The sequence below is a fragment of the Naegleria gruberi genome (genome assembly GCF_000004985.1).
Source record: "Naegleria gruberi genomic scaffold NAEGRscaffold_21, whole genome shotgun sequence".
NCBI lineage: Eukaryota > Heterolobosea > Eutetramitea > Acrasida > Naegleriidae > Naegleria > Naegleria gruberi.
The window spans coordinates 173,243-195,835 of record NW_003163306.1 but is presented as its reverse complement, the minus strand read 5'-3'; the positions used below and the strand labels follow the sequence as shown (position 1 = coordinate 195,835).

At 34.0% G+C, this 22,593-nt stretch overlaps 10 protein-coding genes across 10 annotated transcripts; 5 read left to right on the top strand and 5 right to left on the bottom strand.

Annotated features, from left to right (window-relative positions):
• Positions 1-73: 73 nt before the first annotated feature.
• On the bottom strand, positions 74-1,618 carry NAEGRDRAFT_79565 (guanine nucleotide dissociation stimulator CDC25-containing protein; the record flags this gene model as incomplete). Its single annotated transcript, XM_002677651.1, has 1 exon — positions 74-1,618. The coding sequence occupies one exon, from the start codon at positions 1,616-1,618 to the stop codon at positions 74-76; it is 1,545 nt and encodes a 514-aa protein (XP_002677697.1).
• A 954-nt stretch (positions 1,619-2,572) lies between these two features.
• On the top strand, positions 2,573-3,517 carry NAEGRDRAFT_67028 (uncharacterized protein; the record flags this gene model as incomplete). Its single annotated transcript, XM_002677751.1, has 2 exons — positions 2,573-2,734; positions 2,804-3,517. The coding sequence occupies 2 exons, from the start codon at positions 2,573-2,575 to the stop codon at positions 3,515-3,517; spliced, it is 876 nt and encodes a 291-aa protein (XP_002677797.1).
• Positions 3,518-3,664: 147 nt separating this feature from the next.
• Positions 3,665-4,257, bottom strand: NAEGRDRAFT_79564 (histone H2B). Its single transcript, XM_002677650.1, has one exon. The coding sequence runs from the start codon at positions 4,240-4,242 to the stop codon at positions 3,751-3,753; it is 492 nt and encodes a 163-aa protein (XP_002677696.1). The 5' UTR covers positions 4,243-4,257; the 3' UTR covers positions 3,665-3,750.
• A 601-nt stretch (positions 4,258-4,858) lies between these two features.
• Positions 4,859-8,342, top strand: NAEGRDRAFT_79563 (kinesin-6; the record flags this gene model as incomplete). The annotated part of the gene is made up of 1 exon (XM_002677750.1): positions 4,859-8,342. The coding sequence occupies one exon, from the start codon at positions 4,859-4,861 to the stop codon at positions 8,312-8,314; it is 3,456 nt and encodes a 1,151-aa protein (XP_002677796.1). The 3' UTR covers positions 8,315-8,342.
• A 700-nt stretch (positions 8,343-9,042) lies between these two features.
• NAEGRDRAFT_48727 (uncharacterized protein) lies at positions 9,043-10,155 on the bottom strand (the record flags this gene model as incomplete). The annotated part of the gene is made up of 1 exon (XM_002677649.1): positions 9,043-10,155. One exon carries the CDS (start codon positions 10,153-10,155, stop codon positions 9,043-9,045), a length of 1,113 nt encoding a protein of 370 aa, XP_002677695.1.
• Positions 10,156-10,401: 246 nt separating this feature from the next.
• NAEGRDRAFT_67024 (uncharacterized protein) lies at positions 10,402-11,841 on the top strand (the record flags this gene model as incomplete). Its single annotated transcript, XM_002677749.1, is given in 4 exon segments — positions 10,402-10,762; positions 10,807-10,941; positions 10,961-11,101; positions 11,144-11,841. The coding sequence occupies 4 exon segments, from the start codon at positions 10,402-10,404 to the stop codon at positions 11,839-11,841; spliced, it is 1,335 nt and encodes a 444-aa protein (XP_002677795.1).
• Positions 11,842-12,089: 248 nt separating this feature from the next.
• On the top strand, positions 12,090-13,538 carry NAEGRDRAFT_48726 (uncharacterized protein; the record flags this gene model as incomplete). Its single annotated transcript, XM_002677748.1, has 1 exon — positions 12,090-13,538. The coding sequence occupies one exon, from the start codon at positions 12,090-12,092 to the stop codon at positions 13,536-13,538; it is 1,449 nt and encodes a 482-aa protein (XP_002677794.1).
• Positions 13,539-14,458: 920 nt separating this feature from the next.
• NAEGRDRAFT_79562 (major facilitator superfamily permease) lies at positions 14,459-16,416 on the top strand. The gene is made up of 2 exons (XM_002677747.1): positions 14,459-15,963; positions 16,017-16,416. Exons 1-2 carry the CDS (start codon positions 14,703-14,705, stop codon positions 16,385-16,387), a joined length of 1,632 nt encoding a protein of 543 aa, XP_002677793.1. The 5' UTR covers positions 14,459-14,702; the 3' UTR covers positions 16,388-16,416.
• A 257-nt stretch (positions 16,417-16,673) lies between these two features.
• On the bottom strand, positions 16,674-18,538 carry NAEGRDRAFT_67021 (uncharacterized protein; the record flags this gene model as incomplete). The annotated part of the gene is made up of 3 exons (XM_002677648.1): positions 16,674-17,483; positions 17,531-17,684; positions 17,808-18,538. The coding sequence occupies 3 exons, from the start codon at positions 18,536-18,538 to the stop codon at positions 16,674-16,676; spliced, it is 1,695 nt and encodes a 564-aa protein (XP_002677694.1).
• Positions 18,539-20,354: 1,816 nt separating this feature from the next.
• On the bottom strand, positions 20,355-22,426 carry NAEGRDRAFT_79561 (kinesin-1; the record flags this gene model as incomplete). The annotated part of the gene is made up of 1 exon (XM_002677647.1): positions 20,355-22,426. One exon carries the CDS (start codon positions 22,424-22,426, stop codon positions 20,381-20,383), a length of 2,046 nt encoding a protein of 681 aa, XP_002677693.1. The 3' UTR covers positions 20,355-20,380.
• Between the last annotated feature and the right edge of the window lie 167 nt (positions 22,427-22,593).

Sequence of the window (22,593 nt, the reverse complement as noted above, 5' to 3'; positions counted from 1 at the left end):
TTAAATTTGTCAATGGAAGATGGCTATCAATATACCATAATGAGTTGAATCGAATTAACCAGAAATTACAAACTTACATTGGAATATTGGCTTCTTTGGCATATTTTTCAACAGTTTGGTATAATTTTCTATAATTTCCGTCTGAAGAAATTGTTTTCTGGCTCTCCTCGAACAGATTTTTGAAATTACTTGATCTATCCACGTGTTCACGAGTTTTACGTAATCTATAAACACAAGCATTATTCAATAGAGTCGAGAAAAAGAAAGCAGTTCTGAAATCCCTCAGCTCAGTTGCATAAATAAATGCCTGTTCAATCTTTTCCAAAAATTTTGCTCTCTTTTCCATGTCTCTCTGGTTGACAATGCAAAAAACGAAATATCCATTCAATCTATTCTCTGCATCTAGTAGCTTTTTTCTTTTGTTAATTGTTGTTCTAAACATTTCTCCTATTGAAAATTTTCTATGAAGAAATTTTAAAAAGCAAGATGTGTTAGTATAGAGATTTCTATATTCGATTTCTTCGAGTGGATGTGCATTATTTTGGTTGACCATTTCAATAAGTTTGTTATTCTTGAACTGATCCAATATGCTGGTGGAGATGTAGTCATCTTCAATGATTGGAGTGAGTACCACTTCTTCAATCAATACAACTCTATTAATTTCATTAATAAGAGAATCAGACAATTTCACTATCTCTTCAGATTGGCTTTGTGTGAATTTACAATAACTTGCAAAGGAGTATAGAAAGTTCAAATCAGATAGATGGTAACCCCACTTGAGAATATTGAGTAACATTTTCAAGGCAATCTCCATTTCAATTTGAAACATTTTTCTAATAGTTTCTCCATTACATTTTTCTAGTTTCTGTTTCAATAATTTGCATTTTCGAATACAGGGAAATACATTGGACCAATCGTTATCTAAATCCAAAGAAAACACCCTCTCAAATATTTTGTAAATGAATACCTCATCACTAACATTTTTCAAAGAGGAGTCCAAATAACACAAATCCATAAAATAGAACTTTTCCTTCAGATCACTTAAACCGCTACCATTTTCAACCACTCTTTCTTGAAAGTTTTTAGCAAATTCTTCATTCTCTACATAGAGACATGACTTGATTGAGTTACTATCTGAAACAATTCTCTTAACAAGCTCCTTATCATAATGAACTCCATAGAGGAATTGCATTGATTTGATCATTTCACCAATACCATCCTTTTTAACAAGTGGATTACCAGCATGCAAGCCATGCACCATCTTTCCTTCAATACATGAAAAGATCAATTGTGTATGTTGATCATCCCACATGGCCCTTGAAATTTCCTCATCAGAAGCATCGCTCTCCAAATCACTCATCATTCGATTAATTTCTTTAAATTGCTTTCCACTTCTGAATGACGAAACCAAATAAATTGACCACGACTGATGATAACCATTATCACTATTGTCTCCTCCACCAACATTGTTTCTTCTTCGTACTTTGTTATATTCATTAGGTACGTTGGCAATTTCTAGCCATTCCTTGCTAACAAATTGGAGATTATAATAGATTTCTCTCAGAGAGAAAAAACTAAACAGATGGGGAAGTACATCTGCTGGGAATTGTTTGAACATTTTTTTTTGTCAAAATTTCCTTCCAACAAAGACGTGGTGACAAGTGCTACGCAATAGGACGAGTTAGTTTTGATTAGTATTGTTCTAATGGAAGAGATTTGTAAATAAGCAATTATTTGATTGGTTGAACAAGTTATGCAACAGTTGTAATTGGGAGATGAGAGGATTTGGCAATTATTTGACAAACCTCGATACAGACCTGTGTGCATCCCAATAAAGTGTTTGCTGGGAAGTAACACACATGTATTCGATGGTCCAAATTGCTTAAATAAAAGGCCCAATCTTAACTAGACGTGACCTGATTAAAATCCATTAAATTGGTAGAGTTGATAGACTTCTCAACTGAGTACATTCAAAAAGTGAAACATAATTGAATTTTGTGAGAGTTATCTGGAACAATGGACCACTTCAACTCATAGGTCAAATTGGTATTCAGTCAACTACATTGTTTTCTTGTCTCCAGAAAAGTCTGAGCAAAAAGGTACAAGAGAACGATCTTTGATACAGACCTTTGAAAAGTGTTTTTTCAAAGCTATAGTTGTACCTTAGTAAATCAATTTCTCAGGACCAAAGCTAAAATCTATCTCGAAATCCACTTGTAAATCAAAATTTTGTGAGACATCTTTTTGGAGTAAATAAAACCCAATTAGTTTTTAAATTAAATATTGCATTTAGAAATCAGAGTTGAGCGAAAGACATCTACATTGCAAAATGTAACAATAAATCTCGCTAGATATGATTGTTTGTAACACTTCCATATAAAAATGTTATCCGTTTGGTGCAAGGTTTCATTTAATGGTTCTGGAATGTTTTATCCAATCAAAAAAGTGTTTTCCAGAGCGGAGAGTGGAGTTGAATTATCAAATTTGGTGAGCGACTTAAAAGACGCAATATAATATGAGATAAATTACCAGTCACAATAGAGAGAAAGAAAATAAAAAGAAACAACTCATAATGGCACACGATCATCACACTCCCTATTATGATATCCATGGTCAATCGAATAATAAAGCTCCAACAAGTGGATGGGAAAGTTTCAAACAAAAGTGGAAGAAGTTTAATCAGTGGACTTTCGGTAATAGAAGACTCAAGATGTACATTTACTCAGTCTTGAAGGTATGTAGCAAAGTTACTTCACGATTAGTAACCTGCTATATTTTATTCGAAATCAAACTAACGAAATAGATGTTTGCAATTACCTATGTACAAGCAAACTCTCTGATCGGTACCAATTCTAGTGCAAGAAAACAATTTGAAATTGATTTACAAAAGGCACTCCAAATTATTTCATATTTTTACATGGCTGTGTTAATTCTCATGTTCACAATCAGATATATCAGAGAATTAATTGCTATCAAGAGAAAGAAACCACTCACAACATGGGTCAACTGGCTTGAAGCTTTTGTCTTTTTAACCTATTTCATCTATAGTTGTTTTACTGCCATTCTTCATATTGTTTATATTGGAAAGAAGTATGCTTCAGAGGTTGTTGAGAGAGAGGAGAAACCAGAAGAATTTGCACATGCTCAAGTTACTTTGGAACAGGAATTGGTTGTGGAAATTTTGGAAGTTGTTATTCACATGTATATCATAGCAGACAAAGGTTCGCATTTCCTTCATAGTGGTCACAGTGTTTCATTGTATTTGGCTAAGGCACAACATATTCCAAAGAATGCTCATCCAGGGCATGCTCATGGACATGATGATCATTCTGCAGAAGTTGTTCATCATGACTATACCAAACAAGAGAAGGATGATGAAGATTATGATGATTATGTTGGAAAGACAACTACTCACAATTCCTCCGATGTAGTAACAAGTAGTAATGATACTATCAAGAGGAGAAATACTGCCAACTTTGGTCAAGAGAGACTCATTGATTCCAATGAAGATTTGTAATAAACATAATGATGATTCCTCAGAAATTAACTTCATACTAAGTGTTATCAATCACATTAGCTTCCAACAGTAGTGAAGTTATTTTTTATGATTTTAAAACATTTCCGATACTTGTAAGCTTAGCGAAATATTAAACAATAAATATTTAAGAATTTTGTATGTTTATATAAGTTAATTTGTACAGTTGCCTAGGGTTGTTTTTGTGTGTATTGATGGATTTTACCAATAGCAATTTACTTGCTTTCAGTAGCCTTTTCAGACTTTTCCTTCTTTTCCTTCTTCTCTCTCTTCTTTGGAGCAGTCTTTCCTGATGAAGTTTGATACTTGGTAACAGCCTTGGTACCTTCAGAAACAGCGTGCTTAGCCAATTCACCTGGAAGGATCAATCTGACAGCAGTTTGGATTTCACGAGAAGACAAAGTCTTAGTACCATTGACTCTACACAATTGAGCAGCTTCATTGGCAATTCTTTCAAAGATATCTTGGATGAAAGAGTTCATGATAGACATAGCCTTGGTGGAAATACCAATATCAGAGTGGACTTGTCTCAAGACCTTGTAGATATATGAAGAGTAGGATTCATGTCTAGACTTCTTCTTCTTGTCGTCCTTTTCACCTTCTTCACCATCACCGGAAGCCTTTGTAGTCTTCTTGGTAACCTTGTCCTTCTTGGTTTCCTTGGTCTTATCCTTGCTTTCAGTGGATTTCTTAGTCTTAGCTGGCATTTTGATGTTGTTGTTTTTTTCTTTGTTGATTTGGTTGTTGCTGACTGTGACGAAGGTTGAATTTATTTTTTCTGAGTAAAATGAATAACAGTTTTTTGTAAACTTGGAAGAGGATCGAAATTTTGGCGCGTCGGTTTGAAAATAGATACAAGATGTAAATGGAACCACAAGGATTGAGCACAAATATTAGGTTTCAATCACATCAAGAAGTTGTGTACTGAGCAGAATTCGTAATTAGATGAAGGTGATGGTAAAGAAGAACATATTATATAGGTGTTGATATTATTCTTCAATCATTATGATATCAAACAAACTAGCCGTTACATTTTAAATGTAGACGTGGTATTGTCTGGATGGAACCACCAAAATAAAAACTTTGGTACACTCAACCTCTATCTTCTCAGCAAAGAATCTTGAATATTTGGCTCACCTTGATTTAACATGCAAGAGGAATCAATCCTAAATGAGGAGTAATTAGAGCATTTAATTCCCAAGCTGATGACATGGAACTACACCAAGCTAGCCTTGATTTTGCAATAAACCCAATTCATTCGTTCAACTTCTTCCCGCCAAAAATTCAAAACACAAACCGTTGAAGAAAATAAGAACCAAAAAAATGTCAACACAGTGCATTGCAAAGAGTCCTCGTGGTTGCTCGGCAAATTTTATGGTACACAACGATTCGCCATCATTAAGTTTATCAATATCCAACAACAGCACCACCACTACTAGTAATAATAACACATCAACAACAGGTGGAAGAAAGGTAAGAGTTGCCTCTCGTATCCGACCTCTTCTGCCCAGTGAAGTTGAAAAATCAGGCTTTCAAACATGTCGTGTTGGCAAATCAGAACAACAACAACAACAATCATTGAACAATATAGTGTACATGAAGGATCCAAGAAATCCTGGCGATGAAATTCGTTTTGAATTCGATGCCACCTATGATGAATCCTCCACACAAGATGAAATCTTCCAAAACGAAATAATACCAATAGTGGACACTCTCTTTGATGGTTTTAATACAACAGTGTTTTGCTATGGTATGACTGGAAGTGGTAAAACTCACACCATGCAGGGTGGTGAAACTTTGGAAAATATGGGCCTTATTCCTCGAACAGTACAACAATTATTATTTGAAGTGGAAAGGAGAAAGGGCCCAGATAGTTCTGCTCCACTCTGTAAATTATCTGTTTCCTACTTGGAGATTTATAACGAGAAGGTCTTTGACTTGTTGGTTTCTTCGAAAGATTCAACCACATCTCTTGGAAAGGATTTACCTCTCCATGAAGATAAGAGTAAGAATATTATTGTTAAGGGACTAACTATCAAATCAATAACGTCCTATGATGGATTTTGTGAGGAATTTTATCAAGTGGGTATGAAGAATAGGAAGGTTGCCTCAACGAAACTCAACGTGCAATCTTCTCGATCTCATGCTATTTTAACACTTACTGTGAAAAATAAGGATCCTAGATCAGGTCAATGGCTCACTGGTAAGATTAATTTAATAGATTTGGCTGGTTCTGAAGATAATAGAAAGACTGGTAATACTGGTGCTAGGTTGGCAGAATCGAGTAGTATCAATACATCCTTATTCAGCTTGAGAAAGGTTGTAGATCAATTAAATTCCAAGAATCAAAAGGTTTCGTATCGTGACAGCAAACTTACACGATTGTTACAAGATTCTCTCGGTGGATCTTCTCAAGCAATCATGGTTGTCAATGTTTCTCCATTTACTGAACACTATGTAGATACTCACAAATCCCTGAGATTTGGTATGAAATCACAATCCATTGTAAATAAGCCTGTGATAAATGCCAGCTACTTTGAAAATGAGGAAGAAAGAAAAGCCTTGGAAAATATGGCAAACATAGGATATGGAGCTGATAAGGATACACAATTGAAACTTTTGCAATTGGAAAAGGAAAAATTAATGTCGCAAAAGAAGATTGGAGTCACCTCCACATCTAAATCTCTGTCTGGAGCTGATTATATTAACCAAATGATGCTTTTAGCTCCAAACAATTTTGCAACAAAAGAAGACTTGGAGAAGGCACAAGAAGATTTGAAACAAGGCATTTTGAATCCAATTTTGAAGAGGAGTATTTCGTTGCAAGATGAGATTTTGGATAGATTGGCCAAGTTGGAACATTTGGCACTTACAGGAGCTTCGAATACTTCATCTAATACAATGGTCAGTTCTGATGGTTCAGATTTTATGGACATGAAGAGAAAATTGAGTGCCATGTTAAATGATTTAGACGAGATTACTCCATCCAAATCAACTAGCTCAACTCCTAGCTCTGCTAAGAGTGTTGGTTCAACTCCACTCACTTCCACAAAGAAGAGCTCCTCTACCCCAATGAGTGTCAAGACAATGAATTCGCTCCCAACTCCACCTCTCTTCCAAAAGCAATCAACAACTACTCCTAAACCAACAACCTCTTCATTCCAAGCTCCAAAGTCCTCAAACAAGAAGGACTCAAGAACACCAGAGATTGTAATGAGCAAAGTGATATCTGTATCTACTACCACTACACCTTTGGCTAAGACTTTCAAAGCAACATCGTCCAACAGAGCTCCACTCTCTACTCTTAATACCAACACTATGAATTCGACACCATCATTTGCCAACAAGCAATTAGGAAAGGAAAATCAAGTTCCTTCCACACCTAGCAACAATACACCATCACTAGCTGCATCTAAGACAACCTCACTCTCTAAGATAAACACCAAGTCAACCTTAAACCTGAGTGCACAAAGAAAAGTACCATCACCTCAAACATTGTCAGATCAAAAACCAAAAACTAATTTATCTAATCAAAAACCTAATCATGTAAATAACAAAACTCCAACAAGAAATCAAAGGTTAAAGAGCTTGCAATCAAGAGGTATTACTAAGCCAGGTTCGTCAACTAAGTCAACCCTTCCAGAGTTGGATCTTTCAGCAATTTCCCCAATCAAGGAGAAGGATATTACACTCTTCCCTGTTGATGATTTCCACACTATATTGGGAGGTTTGGAGAATGTTACAACAGATGATTTATTCGAAAAGAAGAATAACGAATTGTCGACATCAACTGCAGTTCAACCAATCATTATTACTCCTTCACCATTACTTGAAAAGATCACAACAGAGACTACACTTCCTAAACCTGTTAAAATACAACCAGTACAACCATTGGAAGGAATTATCTTTGATCCTAAAATCGAAGAATCCATCATTTACACCAAGACCAATGTACCTTCTCCTGTAAAGGAAAAGCCAAAGACAAGACAAGCTACCAAGAAGAATACTGCTCCAAAAAGAAAGAGATCTTCAGCAGAAGATTCTGATTCTGAAAATGAACAAGAAGAGCAAGTGGAAGAAGAGGAGAAAAAGAATAGTTTTGTGCCAAAGGCCGTCAGAAGAGGAAAGAAACCAAAGCAGGAAGCTGGTGCAGTATTCTTCGATAATGCAGCTCTTCTGGAGATTAGCACTTTTGCCATTAACAAGTCCATGGATTTGACATTGGATTCTGGAAGAATGTTGACGAAAGAGGACAAACTGGCTCTTGCAAGAAATCACATTAAGGAAGCAGCCATTTTAAAGAAGGAAGGTAATGAGAGAGGTTCTTTGGAACTCTTGGAAAAGGCTCTTGCTCTTCTCCCAACAAATGAAAAACTCCAACGAAAGGTTGAAAAGTTGAAGAGAAGAATCAAGAATGAAGAAAGAACCAAGGCACTTTACAAAGATGAAGAAGAGGAGAAACAAGTTAACAACGACAAGATGGTCGATGAAGATGAAGAAGAGGAGAAACCAAAGAAAAAGACAGCAACAAAATCCAAACCAGCATCTTTAAAGAGTAGCTCAACTGCTGAAAAGATATTGGAATATATCAATGATGAATCAAATGAAGTTAAAGAATTGAAGAGGCTTGTCACTATTGGTGATAAAAAGGCTGAAAAGATTATCGAACACAGACCATTCAAATCCATTAACGAGCTCACCAAAATTGGTATTGGTGAAAAGAGCATTCCAGGATTTGTTGAAAAGAATGAAAAAGTAATTGATGATTTGGTCGAGTGAGGAACTAGCCAAAATAAATTTACTTTTCAAATCCATTATTAGTCAATGCAAGATGAATGTTTTGTTCCAAAATTATGGCTCTTTGCTTTTTATCTTCAATCATGTCGTCCAAAATTTTGATTTGATTATTTACAAAGTTGATAGCATCTGCTAGCTTGAATTCCGATAAGAAGTCTAATCCAATATTTAAATAAACAATTTCCGTACTTGGTCTGTTTATCCAATCCATAAATTAACCAATTTAAAGCGTTCAACAATCATTTATCCCCAAAATTATATAAATCAACTTAATTTCATCATCTTTACACTTACACATGTCCTTGAACATAGAAATTACTTCCGACATCCACCAGAGTATTAAATTCCTTCTTACTACTAATTGTTTGTAATTGCACAGCTAATTCCTGACTATTGATCATGAATTAAATTCCTACACAATACATATTTAAACAAGCACATACAACTTTAAAAACTTTTCCGAAAGGGTATCTCTTTCTTCTATTAATTGTCTCAACCTATCTTCATAAACTTCCGTTATCAGTTTTTGATAGATTGGTCGTGTGGTGAATTGTTCTTGCATTTTTTATTTGAATTTTTATTAATAAATATTCTTAAGAGTTTTGTAACAGGGTTGATGATTCATATTGAAATACTTACCCTTGACAGTAAGCACCTATGATATTGTGAAAGTTGGAGGTACTTTTAAAAAATAATAAATATTTGAACCTTTATTCTTGCTTTTTGGATTGTTGAGCCTTTTTCAAAGTTTCACGAGCATCCTTTAAGAAGGCTTCTCTTTGTTCTCTTTCTTGAGAATCGAGTAATTGCTTTTCGTATTTGATTTCCAAACTTTCAGTCAAGTACATGATCAAAGTTAATCCAGGCTGAATGAAATAGGTAATCTTGAACATGTAAGACAAAATCATTGGAGGGATAAAGTAAGAGTTCAATACAACCCAAAGGAGAAGCATGATTAAGAATTTAACTCCTCTCTTGAAAAATCCAATTCTCGAAGCAAAGTCAAAGATTAAAAATACTACTTGACAGAAAATTGAGAATGAAAAGAAGAGAGTCTCAAATGTCTTGTCATTCTTCCAGAAGGAGTCAGTAACCAAAGAGTAGAGACCTCCAAAGTCTTGAAGTTGTTCTGAAATTACAGAAAAAACTGTTCCACTCTCAACAAGATCATAATGTCTATCAATCAACACGTTGGCACTCTGTAAAATGAAGAATAAACGTGGAGAGATGGCACACCCCATCACCTTAAGACTCAAATCAAGATAGCTGTTCTTGTCCTTTCCAAAAACTAATCCAGACTTGTCAAAAAGATCCACAATAACTTGTCTATCAGTGACAGCCAAATAGAGGAGAGTAAGTCTAGGAGAGTATGCCATACCTAATAGAATATTAAAGGCCTTGATTGAGCTGTTGCCAGAGAATAATTCCTGAGTTTCTTTTGGAGTAATTACATCTGTTGGTGCAATCTTCATGATAAATGCTTGAAAAATAAATAAGGATAGCACTGAGACAATGAAAACAAAGACAATAAAGTTGTAGGCAATTGCTGACTTGTTTGTTTGTTTCTTTTCCTCAGTCTCTTTAAATGTGCTGAATGCTTTTTTGAGAACTTCTCTTTTGAGGGCTTTTAATTCTTCGGAATCATTGTCTTCAGTAGCAGCAGGATCCATCATTCTTGAAGCCTTTCTCTCCCTCTTTTCTTGTCTCTTTGAAATCTTTGGTTTTTCTTCTTCAATTGTGACTTCTTCTTCATCATCACTAATTTCCTCAATGAGAGGTGCATTCTTTGGTTTCAAACGGGTCGATTCACCTTTTGTAGACATTTTTTTCTTTTATTGTTGTATGATGAGGCTTTGAGGTGAAAAAGATGATGTAGGAATTGTACATGGTTTTGGCGCCAACGTGATCATCATACAAATGTTAACAAAAACAATTTTTAATATTCATCCTTAACAGGTATCCTATTGATAAATTCATTAATTATATGAATACGATGGATTGGGAGTTTTACAACATTGTTTAAAATATTATTTATTAATATTAAACAATTTATTTTTAAATAGAAAAAAATGGTTCATCAACTAGGATCAGCTGTTGATGAACCTAATGGTGTGGAGACTCCAAATCTTGATGATTCCGATTTGAATATTAGTCAAAATTATGGTGATCAAATTTTTGGATTAGTCGGAACTGATTTACAAGATACTAGTACATTGAGTACGGATTTTGAACAATTATATCAGATGGAACATTTCAGAGATGTTTTCTTTCTTGTTGGATCTGAACATCATGATCAGGAATTAATATCAGCACACAAATGTGTCCTAGCTGCTCGTTGTCCATATTTTCGTAACATGTTCACTCTCGGATTTCGTGAGAGTAACAGTTCTGAAGAAAATCCAATCAAGAAGCCAAATGTTCTTCCAAATGGTGGGTTTTATGGTTTTTAATCTTTAAAATTAATTTGGAAATAGTGTTCAAGGAAGTTTTGAGATTTATTTATTGTGGAAAAGTACAAATTTCAGCTGCAAATGTTGTACCTCTGATTGATGCAGCAGGAGAGCTTGAATTACCTCTTTTAAAGAAATTATGTTTGAGATTTATTGAAGGTAATTTTATTATATTTAGTAATAATTATTTACAGTGTGGCATTAGATCATGTGGATGAATGTTTTGAAAATGATACTTTCCTCACTCTACTTTCTGAGGATTCATTAATTGAAGTTCTTCAATCGGATTATTTAAATTTAAAGGAAGAATATTTATTTGGTAAGTTCTTTATAATCATTAATTGTTAACAATTTGAAATAGAAAAGGTAGTTTCTTGGGGTATGATCAGGATTGACCGAAAAGATTCTACATTATCTGTGAGAGATATCATTAAGAATGTAGTCGACTTTATCAGATTCCCACTCATTAAACCTGAATATTTATTGAATTCTGTGGAACCTTTGGATATTGTTCCTCACGAATTACTTTTTGAGGCTTACAAATATTATAGTACCAATGAAACAAGTTTTGTCAAGAATAGGAGAGCAGTATTGAGAGGAGATGAAGGAAGAATTAATCCAAATAGAAAGGGAATTTATGTAGTTCAAGTATTCAAACAAAATGCTCATGCCCACTATCGTTGGAGAATTCCAAACTATTCTAAAATTAGTAAGAAACATGTTAGCTCTCCATTAATTCAAATTGGTGGACATACATGGAAAGTAGTTCTCTATCCTTTGGGAGATTCATTCAATACTCATATAAGTGTATTTTTGAGTCTGGTCATTGAGAATAATAATCAATCGAGTGCCTATTGTGACTTTACCCTCAGAGTGGTCAACCAGAAAGACATGCAAAATCTATCAGTAGAACACGAATGTTTCAATGAACACTTTCAAAAAGATAGTGCCAGTTTAGGTAGGCAACAATTACTCGCTCTAGAAAGATTAAATGACCCCCAGAGTGGATTCCTTGTAGATAACACATTGTATATTGATGTAATTATAAAAATGTTGTAAAATACCACATTGTACAAATAAAGACCATTTTCATTGAAAGCTTCATTACTTCTGTGCGGCTAGAGTTGTCACTAAAAAGACAAATCCCCAAATCAATCAAGCCTTGTTTTAAAAAAATAATAGCAAACACTGATGAACAAGGCTTTTTATCAGTGACAACCCATCAACCCATTATTAATTTCTACCCCTTTTTTAATTTATTAAATTATTAAATATAAATTGATTTTACAGAATCTGTTTAAAGAAGAATGGAGCAGATTTCCGATATGAACAAGCAAGTGCAGCCTGAGGAACAGCCTGTTTTATTTGTTGAAAAGAAGAATGAAAAGAGTTCAGAGAAAGGGGCAATTGACGACTCAAAATTTGCCATGAGATGTCCTCACTGTATATTTACCCACCATTCGAGTGGTGAGTGCAAATATGTCAAACTATTCAAATTCCTTTCGGGATTGCCAGCCCCCTTTCTTCTAGAGAATAATTCATTTATTTCTAATTTGTGGCGTTCTATATCTAATAAGATCGAGGATAATGCAGATGTGATAAAGGCTAGAAGAGAAATTACTACAATTATTAAAAAAAGCCTTCAATCAGTTAGTGGTTCTGAAGAGGAGAAGGAAGCATTTAAAAAGGATTATTTGAAGAAAATTGAAGAATTCTATGCCAAATTGACACCACAAGTTGTGGAGGTTGCCAAAGCAATAGCCAAACAACATAGTTTTGATTTCTCACAAGAGTCAACCAGTGATATTGGGAAGGTGAAGGCTAAACGAGGAAGAAAACCAAAGGTAGTATTGAATGAATCTTCAGAGAGTGAGTCAGATTCATCATCGTCTTCTTCATTATACTCTAATTCTGAATCTGATAGTGAATACAATGATGAGTCAAATTCCTCACATCCAAATTCAAATACTAGGAGAACAAGAAGTAGTGCACCAATTAAATTGACAAGGTCAGCTACCTCCAACGATCCACGGTTGGCTGGACAGATTGTTGGCCCTTTGAAAAAGCACAGAAAAAAGAGGAAACAAGAAACCTCCTCTCCAAAAAAGACACCCATTTCAAAAGAAAAAATTAATAAGGAACTGCCAAATAATCAAAGACTGTTCAAAAACCGTACTGCTTCAGAGATTCATAAAATAGAAGAAGAGAAAAATGCTAAAACACCACTGTCGAATGAAACTGATATTAAGCGTAATGCACCAGTTGATGTTTCTACGATCAAACCAATCTTTTATGAACGTCATGAAACTATTGTCACCACCTTAGAGAATGAAGTTCAGAATGCAAACACTTCGTATTTCACACCCTCAACAGCTCTTCCAATCCCATCTAGGACTTTAAAAGATTATGAAGAGATATTTCTTTCTACAAGCACGCCGACAATGGAACAGTTAAATATTCAGACAAGAATCGCAAGTAGTGGTAGTAATCAATCTATTGATAGAAGGGTTGTGGTTTATGCCACTTTCCAAGACGAAACAGTTCTCATTTCTAACACTCTACAAGAATCTAACTTCTCAACAATAATCTCAAAAATTCGCTCCAAATTTCCACAACTTCCTCACTACCAATTTTGTACATTTCACTACTGGGATGATTTAATTTTTAAACTGGTTAGATTCGACAATGATGCGCTCTTGCATATCCTCAACACCCAAACATTCCCTATCATCAAACTCACCATCAAGACAATATAGATACGTATTCATTTTTTGTAAAGTTCGTATTTGGACCAATCAGAGAAGGTGCATGCGTATTATTCTAGTTGGTTGAAAGCAACTTAAAAAATGTCTCGACATACAGAACCAATCTTGCTCAACTCTGAAAGCAACACGACACCACTTTACGACATGTTTGCCAAACATATTGAACCACTGATTGCCTCTTTCCAAATCAGTACCGATTTTCGAAATTAGGAAACATGTTCTCCTTTCAATTGGTGCTAATTGGATTTTTGGTGATCTTATCTTGTTTTTCCAGATTTTCTCCTCCCCTTAACTATAGTTTTTCACTCATACGTATTTTGCTTTTGTTGGCAGTTTTATGTGGGTTTTATTCAATGGCAACAAGAGATCCTCTAGGCATGTTAATATACACTTTACTGAACTTTATTGCTTTGATTTATTGTAGTTTCAATAATTTATATGCAATCATATCTATGAGTTGTATTTTGCTGCTCTTGAATCAGATAAGATCTATTGGTTATTTGATTGAATTTGGAAAAGAAAAACTTGCAAAGAGTAAAGATATAATTGAGAGCCTCTCCTCAATCTATCAATCCAACAAGTGATCATTAATGCATGTCAATAAAAGATATCCTTTCTCTCTTCTTCAGAATTTCTAGACTCTAGTTCAACTTTGAGATTATTTTTAACTATTTCTTTTGTGAAAATCCATTTCTGTTAAATATCAAACAGTCCCCTTTTCAATATCACTAACAATGTCTTCAACGTTTTGCCCTTTGCCTCAATACAATTTACCATCATCACATACTGAACCAATCTTTACAAAATATCTTTTCACACATCCATTGCCAAACCGCTCCTTCTCAACTTTCAAAAAACCCTTTGAAAAAAAGATTCTTCACATCACTCACCAACATCCTCATCCAAATATTTTCATCGGAGGAATTCAATATATTCAATATATTCAAACATTTAATAATTAATAGTACTACATACACTTGTTGTGAAAAAGAGAAGAATTAATGCCAAGTAAATTTACACCACTCGTCAAGGCACCCTCCGATCTATCATCACTCTCCAATAATCATCATCCTCATCCTCATCATCACAATAATTCTGCATCATCATTTCTTCTTCAACATCATCATCAACAACAACAGAACAGAAGAACAAGAAATGATACAAAGAGGAGATGGAGGTGATGAATATGATCATCATGCTCGTTTTCAATCAATAGATCATCATGATCAATCATTTGTTGATAATGAAGAATCAAAACAATTAATGATGAATGATGATGATGCAGAACATGATGATGCTAAGAATGGAATGAATAGAATGGGTCATAGTAGTAGAACACAGATACTGTTTCATGTTGTGAAAAGTTCAATTGGATGGTTATCGTTTAGTATTGTTTTTAATGTGTTGAACACAATTGTCTATTCAGCTCTGTATCCAAAGATTTTACATAATGTTGCTTCTGGTAGTGGAGCTGAGTATTCTACTGCATTTTCAATTATTAATACAGTGACAACATTGGCAAGTGCATTGACATTGCCAATTTTGGGATCTTTGGTTGATAATTTGAAATTAATTAGGAGTTCAATGATGGTGACAATGTATTTGGGTATTTTGGCAACAATTGGATTGTTTTTCACTGATAAATTACCACATGAATCACCACAGGATTATACTTCTCATTTGGCTATTTGTGAAATTGTGTATATATTGGCCATGTTCTTTTTGAGATTTTCAGTAATGAATAATAATGCTCTCTTACCTTGTTTTGATAAGAAGAATATGATGATTTTGAGTTTGTTGGGTAATTTCATTGGATTTGGTGTCAATCTTGTTGGATTATTGGTATTGGCCTTTGTACCTTCGAGTGTTTTTTCGGGAGGAGTTTGGGATATTTCGAGAGAAAATTGGTGGGTTCTCGTTTTCACAAGTCTCACCATTCTGGTCTCTCTGTTTGTCATTCTGAGTCCAAATGGTGTAGATAAGGTCACTCTGAATCCAGAGCCAATTTCTGCCAAAACAGCACAAACTTTGCAAATTCCTGAATGTTTCTCCAAATTACCAAAATATTTGAGAGGATTGGGAAAGGTCTATGCAGTGGTTGCCAAATCTTTAAAATCACTTGCTGAGACCTTCATCCATTGGAGAAGGAATGAGCAATACTATCACTGTTGGATTTTCCTCTTTTCCTATTTATTCTTCTCCACAGCTGGTACTGTTGTGACAATTTATTTGGGACCTCTTTTTATTGATATTTATAATTTTGGACTTGAACAGGAGGTGTTATTGAACTTGTATTTCAAGATTGCCATGGTTGGTGGTGTGATTGGAGGTGTAATTTTTGAGAAATTATTCAAGGTTCATGACATTTATGTTTTGGCAGGTCAAAATTCACTTTTTGGAGTTTTAACACTTTCGAGTAAGTTTTCAAATCAAATTGAATGAGAATTTTCTAATTCTTCTTCAATTCAGTATTTATTACAATTTCAATGAAAGTGGAAAAGTACATTGTTTTGGCTCAATTTCTGGTTGTTGGATTTTTATATGCATGGAATGCTAGTGTAGCTCGTGGATTAATGAGCAAATTAATTCCATTGGAAAAGAAGTGTGAATTTATGGGTTTCTTTTCAACATTTACCTATTTGGGAATTTCTGTGACCAGTGGTGTTTATAGTATCTTGTCCAAACTCAAACTTCCTCAAACCTTACTTTTAGTTTTATTTATTTGGTTAATTCCAGCTTTCTTATTCTTGGCAATTCTTAAGAAATCGCTCAATAAGAAGGAATTGAGAGAGAAACACGAGGAAGAAATTAAAAATATGAAAGCAATTGCTGACGAATAAAAGATTATCCAGAACTATATTTCTTTAACCATAATAGTAAAGAATATTTTCTAAAATTTCACATTAATGGATTCTCAAACTGATTATGAGGTTTTCAACGTTCCATAGAGCTCTCATAAAGGAATGAGTTTGCTTTTCCTAATACGAGAGTGAACTATTCAGAGAATTCCTCCAATAAATGGAACGAAAAGTAATTTCACTGATTTTCAAGGAACCAAGATGAATTCAAGAATCAAAACTCAATCTTGGGATAGAGAAAAGTACAAATTTTTCCAAAACTCCCAAACTATTCCTTTTCCTCAATATAAATATTGTGAGCTACTTTCCATCTCTTAAAACCTGGTTGTTGTTTCAATCTCAAATAGGCATCACTCAAATTTCCCATCAATTCTTCATCGAGAATGAATTTCAAATCTTTAAGGCGAACTTCTTCATTTGGATTTGCAGCTGTTGCTACGAGATTGTGAAACGATTGCTTAGTTTGGCCTCCAATATTCAATTCGTATAGAACATTTTCTTTAAAGTACTTGTCCCTTATTCGAATCATTTCTTCGTGACTGATTTTGGGATTCTTGTCAGATTGACTCATTCTTTCTATTTGTTTCAATTCTTCGTAAAATTTCAAGTTCTCAAGTGAAGTTTCCTTTGCAACAAATTCCTTCATTAAATTGAAGAATTCTGGATTTTCCAAATGAAGAACCAATTCGTCCACTTTCTCCTTCTCAGTCATATTCAGTTGTTTTCTAAAATAAATCGTTTTAAACCATTCAATAATCAAAACTAAACCTCCTCTATACAACATTCCAATATTGTGAGATAGGAGTGGTGCAAAAATACTGTAAACATAATTCTGATTCGCCTCTGTGAATAAATAAACTGTAATGACTATAGTATTGAGTGAGAAGAATAAAATATCAAACTTGATTTGAAATGGATCATCAAAGAATAGAATATATAATAGACCTCTTCTCCAAATTATTGGAATCTTGAAGAGGAAATGAATGACAAGTGCTAGTAATGATAATGTTGCAATGGCTACAGTGATTCCAAAGGTGATGAAAGCACATTGTATGGCAGCACGATTTCCAAAGAATTCCTATTTTCAAAGAAGATGTTTAGTTTGGGATTCGAATAACAACTTACATCATAAAATCCAACAAGGGGAACGAGGGAAACTAAACATCCAATCAACACACCCATCAGAAAGGATCCAATACTTGCAACTCTCTTACTCACTAACCATTTTAAAATCTTGATATGTCTCTCATTAAGATACAGAACTAGCGTATAAATATTTCTCAACAAGACGAATCGAATACAAATCAAAAAATAAATGATAATCGACCAACAGGATAGAAAATTAACAGCAATCTGATAGAGCAAATAACACGGCTTGATAAGTTGAAAAATCTGAATCAACATGATGAAAACTGGACTCAGAACCGAAACGTATGGAACAATGAGACGAATCTTGACCGATTCTCTGTTTCTGAATAGAATTAAAGAAGGAAAATAGAAAAATAATGCAATGAATAGAGAGATACCACCTCCAATACTGACACCATCTGCATTTGAAGCTACTGGACTAGCTCTGTCTTCCCACATACAAGATGACGTTAGACAGGAGTAACATTTTGTGGGAAAGAATGATCTTTTCATAGAATTGAGCTTATCAACACTATATCCAGTTCTATTTAACACCATTTCAAATGCCAAATTAGTAAATGTTTGATTTAGTGTCCAATTATCCAACGCATGATATTCCACAATAAATAAAAAATCATCCGCTGAAATATTTGTGAAAAATTGTTCAATTCTCAACACTGAATAATCATGTTCCTTGTATGAACTTGTCGTTGATTCACAAACTTGTTGTGAAATTTGTAAATTTTTGAACATGTCGTTCATTATTTCATATTGATAGGTGACAAGATCATTAAATGATGCTTTTGAGTTTGCTATTACTATTTCAAAGGGAGAAAATGAAACTAAACTCAAATCTTGATAATCTAATGTTCTAAACACTGGGGTTGTGACATAACAATCTCGATTTTGTCTTATGAGAATTGGAAGAAACAAATCACTTGAAATTACAACATCGAAATATTCGAAAACATTTCCCATCCAACAATCAGAAGATGTTCTGTCCATTCTCTCAGTCTTGTAGAAGTGTTTCGTCGAGTTTAGTTGAAGTTTCGTCTCCACAAACCTAATGTCTATTCCAATAATAGTGTGTACACCAATTTTAATTAGTTTACGTGATGCGAGTAGAAGAACATCATCAATGGTTGTTAAATTCTGTAAACTAACAATTACTAGTGATTGAGTTGATGCGATTACCTGCCAATTGTCATTTGCTAAATTTTGAAGGAAATTTGTGTTAGAAATATTGATTCTCTTTATATTTTCGTCAATTGATAATAATTTCCTTTCAATAACACTCTGATTACTCCTGGAACTGTCAAATGCCAAATCTTCGCTTGACAGAATTGTCAACTCACTTTCTACCACTACCAACAAAATCAACAACAAACAAAACACATGTGTAGTAGAGAACCACTTCATTGTGTTTATTTTTTTGTGTCTTCTAATAAGCTAAAAGTTTAATTTGAGCGCTATGAAGATTAGTTTGGTTTTTTCTTTACAGTTCTGGCAATAGAAACTGTTTATGGAAAGTTGCAACGTTTTTTTCCAAGATCTGAAATTTAAACTTGCAAAACTTTCAAGATGTTTGTTTGGTGTATAGAGCTGGCCAAATTTTGATGTTTGGCAGTTGCTTACTCTACCTTCTTCATCATGTAATATGAAGATAGAATTGGATAGAAACTTGACACGAGTTATGGAAATGTCAACTGTTATATTTCATTACGGAAAGTTTCTGTTAAAAATAATCAATTTTTCACTGTATTTAAAGGATTATTAAGGGTAGATGCACAATATTAATAGATCTGAATAGAATAATTGATTGGAATGTGCTGGTTGGAATAAAGTCTTTCGAATAATAAATGGTGAAATAAATTGAGAAAATTCAGAAGTGGCACTTTCAATCACTTTTGAGATTTCGTCCAATGAATTGGTTCTTGCTATGTGATAGTTGAAAGGTTTCTGTGCATCATTGCATTCTGCCAGTAGTTCAGTTTCGTATTTTGAAATTATTGAGCTAACTATTCGATCGAATCCGTATTTAGTTTCCATATCCAATAACTCTGCTCTTGTATCTTTCACCTGATGTTTATATTTCACTCCTTTTGCCAGAATTTTCCACAACAGATCTGGTTTTGTAAAAACAAATTCGAATTTCTTATTCGAAACGTGTCCAAGCACCTTTCCAATCTCATCAAAATTGTGAAAATTATACTCTGTTTCATCCAACCATCCAATCAATGAAATGAAAACCAAAACGACAGAATTTTCTCTTTCTTTCATCCATGAAAATGTTTCTGAATCAAGTGATAATTTCGATCTTGGAATTGCACATAATTCAACTAATTGATTAGTTTGTGTTCCAATTGACCAATTTTCCAGGAAATAAGCAAATGGATGAATTAATAGTTGAGCTTGTTCAATAATTTGAATTTCTGAATTGGTCAATTCAGTACTAAATTCGTCCTTTACAATTTTTTCAAGAATTTCCAAAAGTTTTTCAATTGAAATTTCAAAATAATTTAAATTTCTTTTAAAATTTTCAGCGTTGAATTTTAAAGAATTTTCCTTTTTGGAATTCCAAGTTTTTTTTAACTTTTTTGCAATGCTTTTGTAATGTTTTTCGTCAATCTTGGAAATTTGATGAGCTTCATAACCAAGAATGCATCGCGAAAGTTCAATAATTAAATGTCGGGTTCGTCTGTTTAATTCGAAACTGTGGTTATATGAAAGAATAGTTTGCGTCTTTCCACTTGATTTATCTCCGATAAGAAACAATATCGGAATGGAAACTGGTGTTGTTAATTGATTTTTTGTGAAATTTCTACTTGGTTGACTATTTCCCATTTTTTATTTTAAATATTCTAATAAATCAGATTTTGAATATTTACATTCTGGTTCATTATTTTCATCTGTTGATTCATAGACAATATTTTGGAGTGGAGAAATTACCTTTCGTTTGTTTGATTTCACAACTGGAGAATCAGACATCACCTTCTCATCATCATCATCACTATCACATGAATTACCATCATGAGCTTCTTCCTTATCAATATCCACAACTTCCATCGTTCCATTCAAAAACATGTGAATTGTCTTCTTTTGATCTTCAATTGTTTTAAGTAAATTTTCAATGGTCTGATAAAGTTGTTCTGCAGTAGTTGAAGATTTTCTCTGTATGATTTTGTCCTTTTTTTTCAATTCATCTCGCAGAGTTTGAATTGTAAGAGTCTTTGAGGATGACTGTTTTTGATATTCGTCTAGTTGCTCTTTCAAATTTTGGAAAGCTGAATCATGTTCCTTATCTCGTTGTCTAATGATTTCACATTGATTTTCAATTGCTTCCAAAAGAATTGAATTTTCACTCTTCAATGTTGAATTGTCCTTCTCCAAGAGCTCGCTTTCTTTTCTGGCTTTTGACAATTCTTCAAAGAGATTTGAAATAATTTCTTCTTTTTCTGAGCAAATTTCTTTCAGAGAATCGTCTCTGATTTGCATCTCTTCTATAATGGTATTCGATTGTTTGAGAATTTCATTAGCTTCCTGTTGTTTAGTTTCTAATAATGCAATTTTCTGTGAGAGTTCTTCAATATGTTTGGTCTTGCTATCTCTTTCCTCATCCAATTTACCCTTAGTTTCTTCCAACTCTTTCTTTAACTTTTCAATTTCCTCTTCAAACAATCCTCCTGATTTCTTCTTCAACATTGAACTCAACTTGCTAGTCATCTTTTTAATCTTTCTTGCCGTTTGTGCATAATTCAAAGTTGATATCGATTCACTTGCAGTTCCAATATTTCCAATAAAGAAAGTTTTTGAATTTCCTTCCAAAGTTGAATGCAACAATAAGGCAAGATTATCTTCCCTGTATGGAACTAGTGTCTTCTTATCAGTATTGGATTGATTATTATAGACTGCTTCAATGCATCTTTTCAAAACTGTCAATGAAGTATTAATGTAATTTGCTTCATCTAGTAACATTTTATCAGCGTGAATGTTGGCAGTTTTTTGACGTTCAGATCCAGCCAAGTCAACCATGTTTAGGCATCTTTCAGTATTGTCTGCAGTTGTGATAAACAATCTAAAGATGCAGTGTGATCTTGATGAGGATAGATTTTGTCCAGTTGCACTTTGATGTCTCCTTTTTAAACCAGACGAAATGGAAGAAAGATCAGACAGTGAATGAATAAGCTTCTTTTTAGCATTGGTCACAACATCCACACCGTTTGAATACTTGACCTTACACTTTTTGCTGGCCTCTCCAAATAAATCATAAACTCCTCCATTATAAATTTCAAATAAGGAGCAGCTTAATTGTTCGTCCACTTTCTTCCTGTTTAGCAACCTTTCAACAATTCGTGGCAATAAACCACAAGCAGCAGGCAAATTGCCACTCTCAAAGGAATCTGCAATCTCATGAAGATTAGTTCCCATTGTAAATGTTTTACCAGATCCTGTATGTCCATAACCTAAAATGGAAGCATTGAACCCCTGAAGAAGTTCTTCAACAACTGGAACACCAATCAAATCAAAAACTTGTTGCTGAGAAACATTTTCATCCAAAACCTGATCAAATAGGAATACTTTTGGTGTATCTGCCTTTTCTTGATTTTTACACGTGACTTGAATTGAAGAATTGTTGAGAAATTCAATTTGTAATTGGTCATGATCATCGTTCGGACGAATTCTAATGTACACTTTAATACATTGGTCTTGTAGCTGTTCTTGTTCTTGTAGCTTAGTGCCATTGGTCGATGAGGAAGTTGAAGAAGAAGGAGTGGCCCTGATTGGTTTTCTAATTTTGGTTGATAATGGGGTTTCGGGTGGTAGAAAAGCAGATCGCATTGCCTTTCCTCTTGGTGTTGATGATGAAGATGTTGAAGGAGGAGGTGGAGGCATACCTTGTTGTTATTTTTTTGGAGTATTTTAATAATGGTAACGGTCAGAAAATTGGCGCGAAAATGTGTTTGAAAAACCAGCACACGGCTAATAACAAAAAATCTTGTTCCCCACAAAGGGGGCATTTCTCTTAAATTCTTAATAACCTTGAATATTAGCACCTAGCA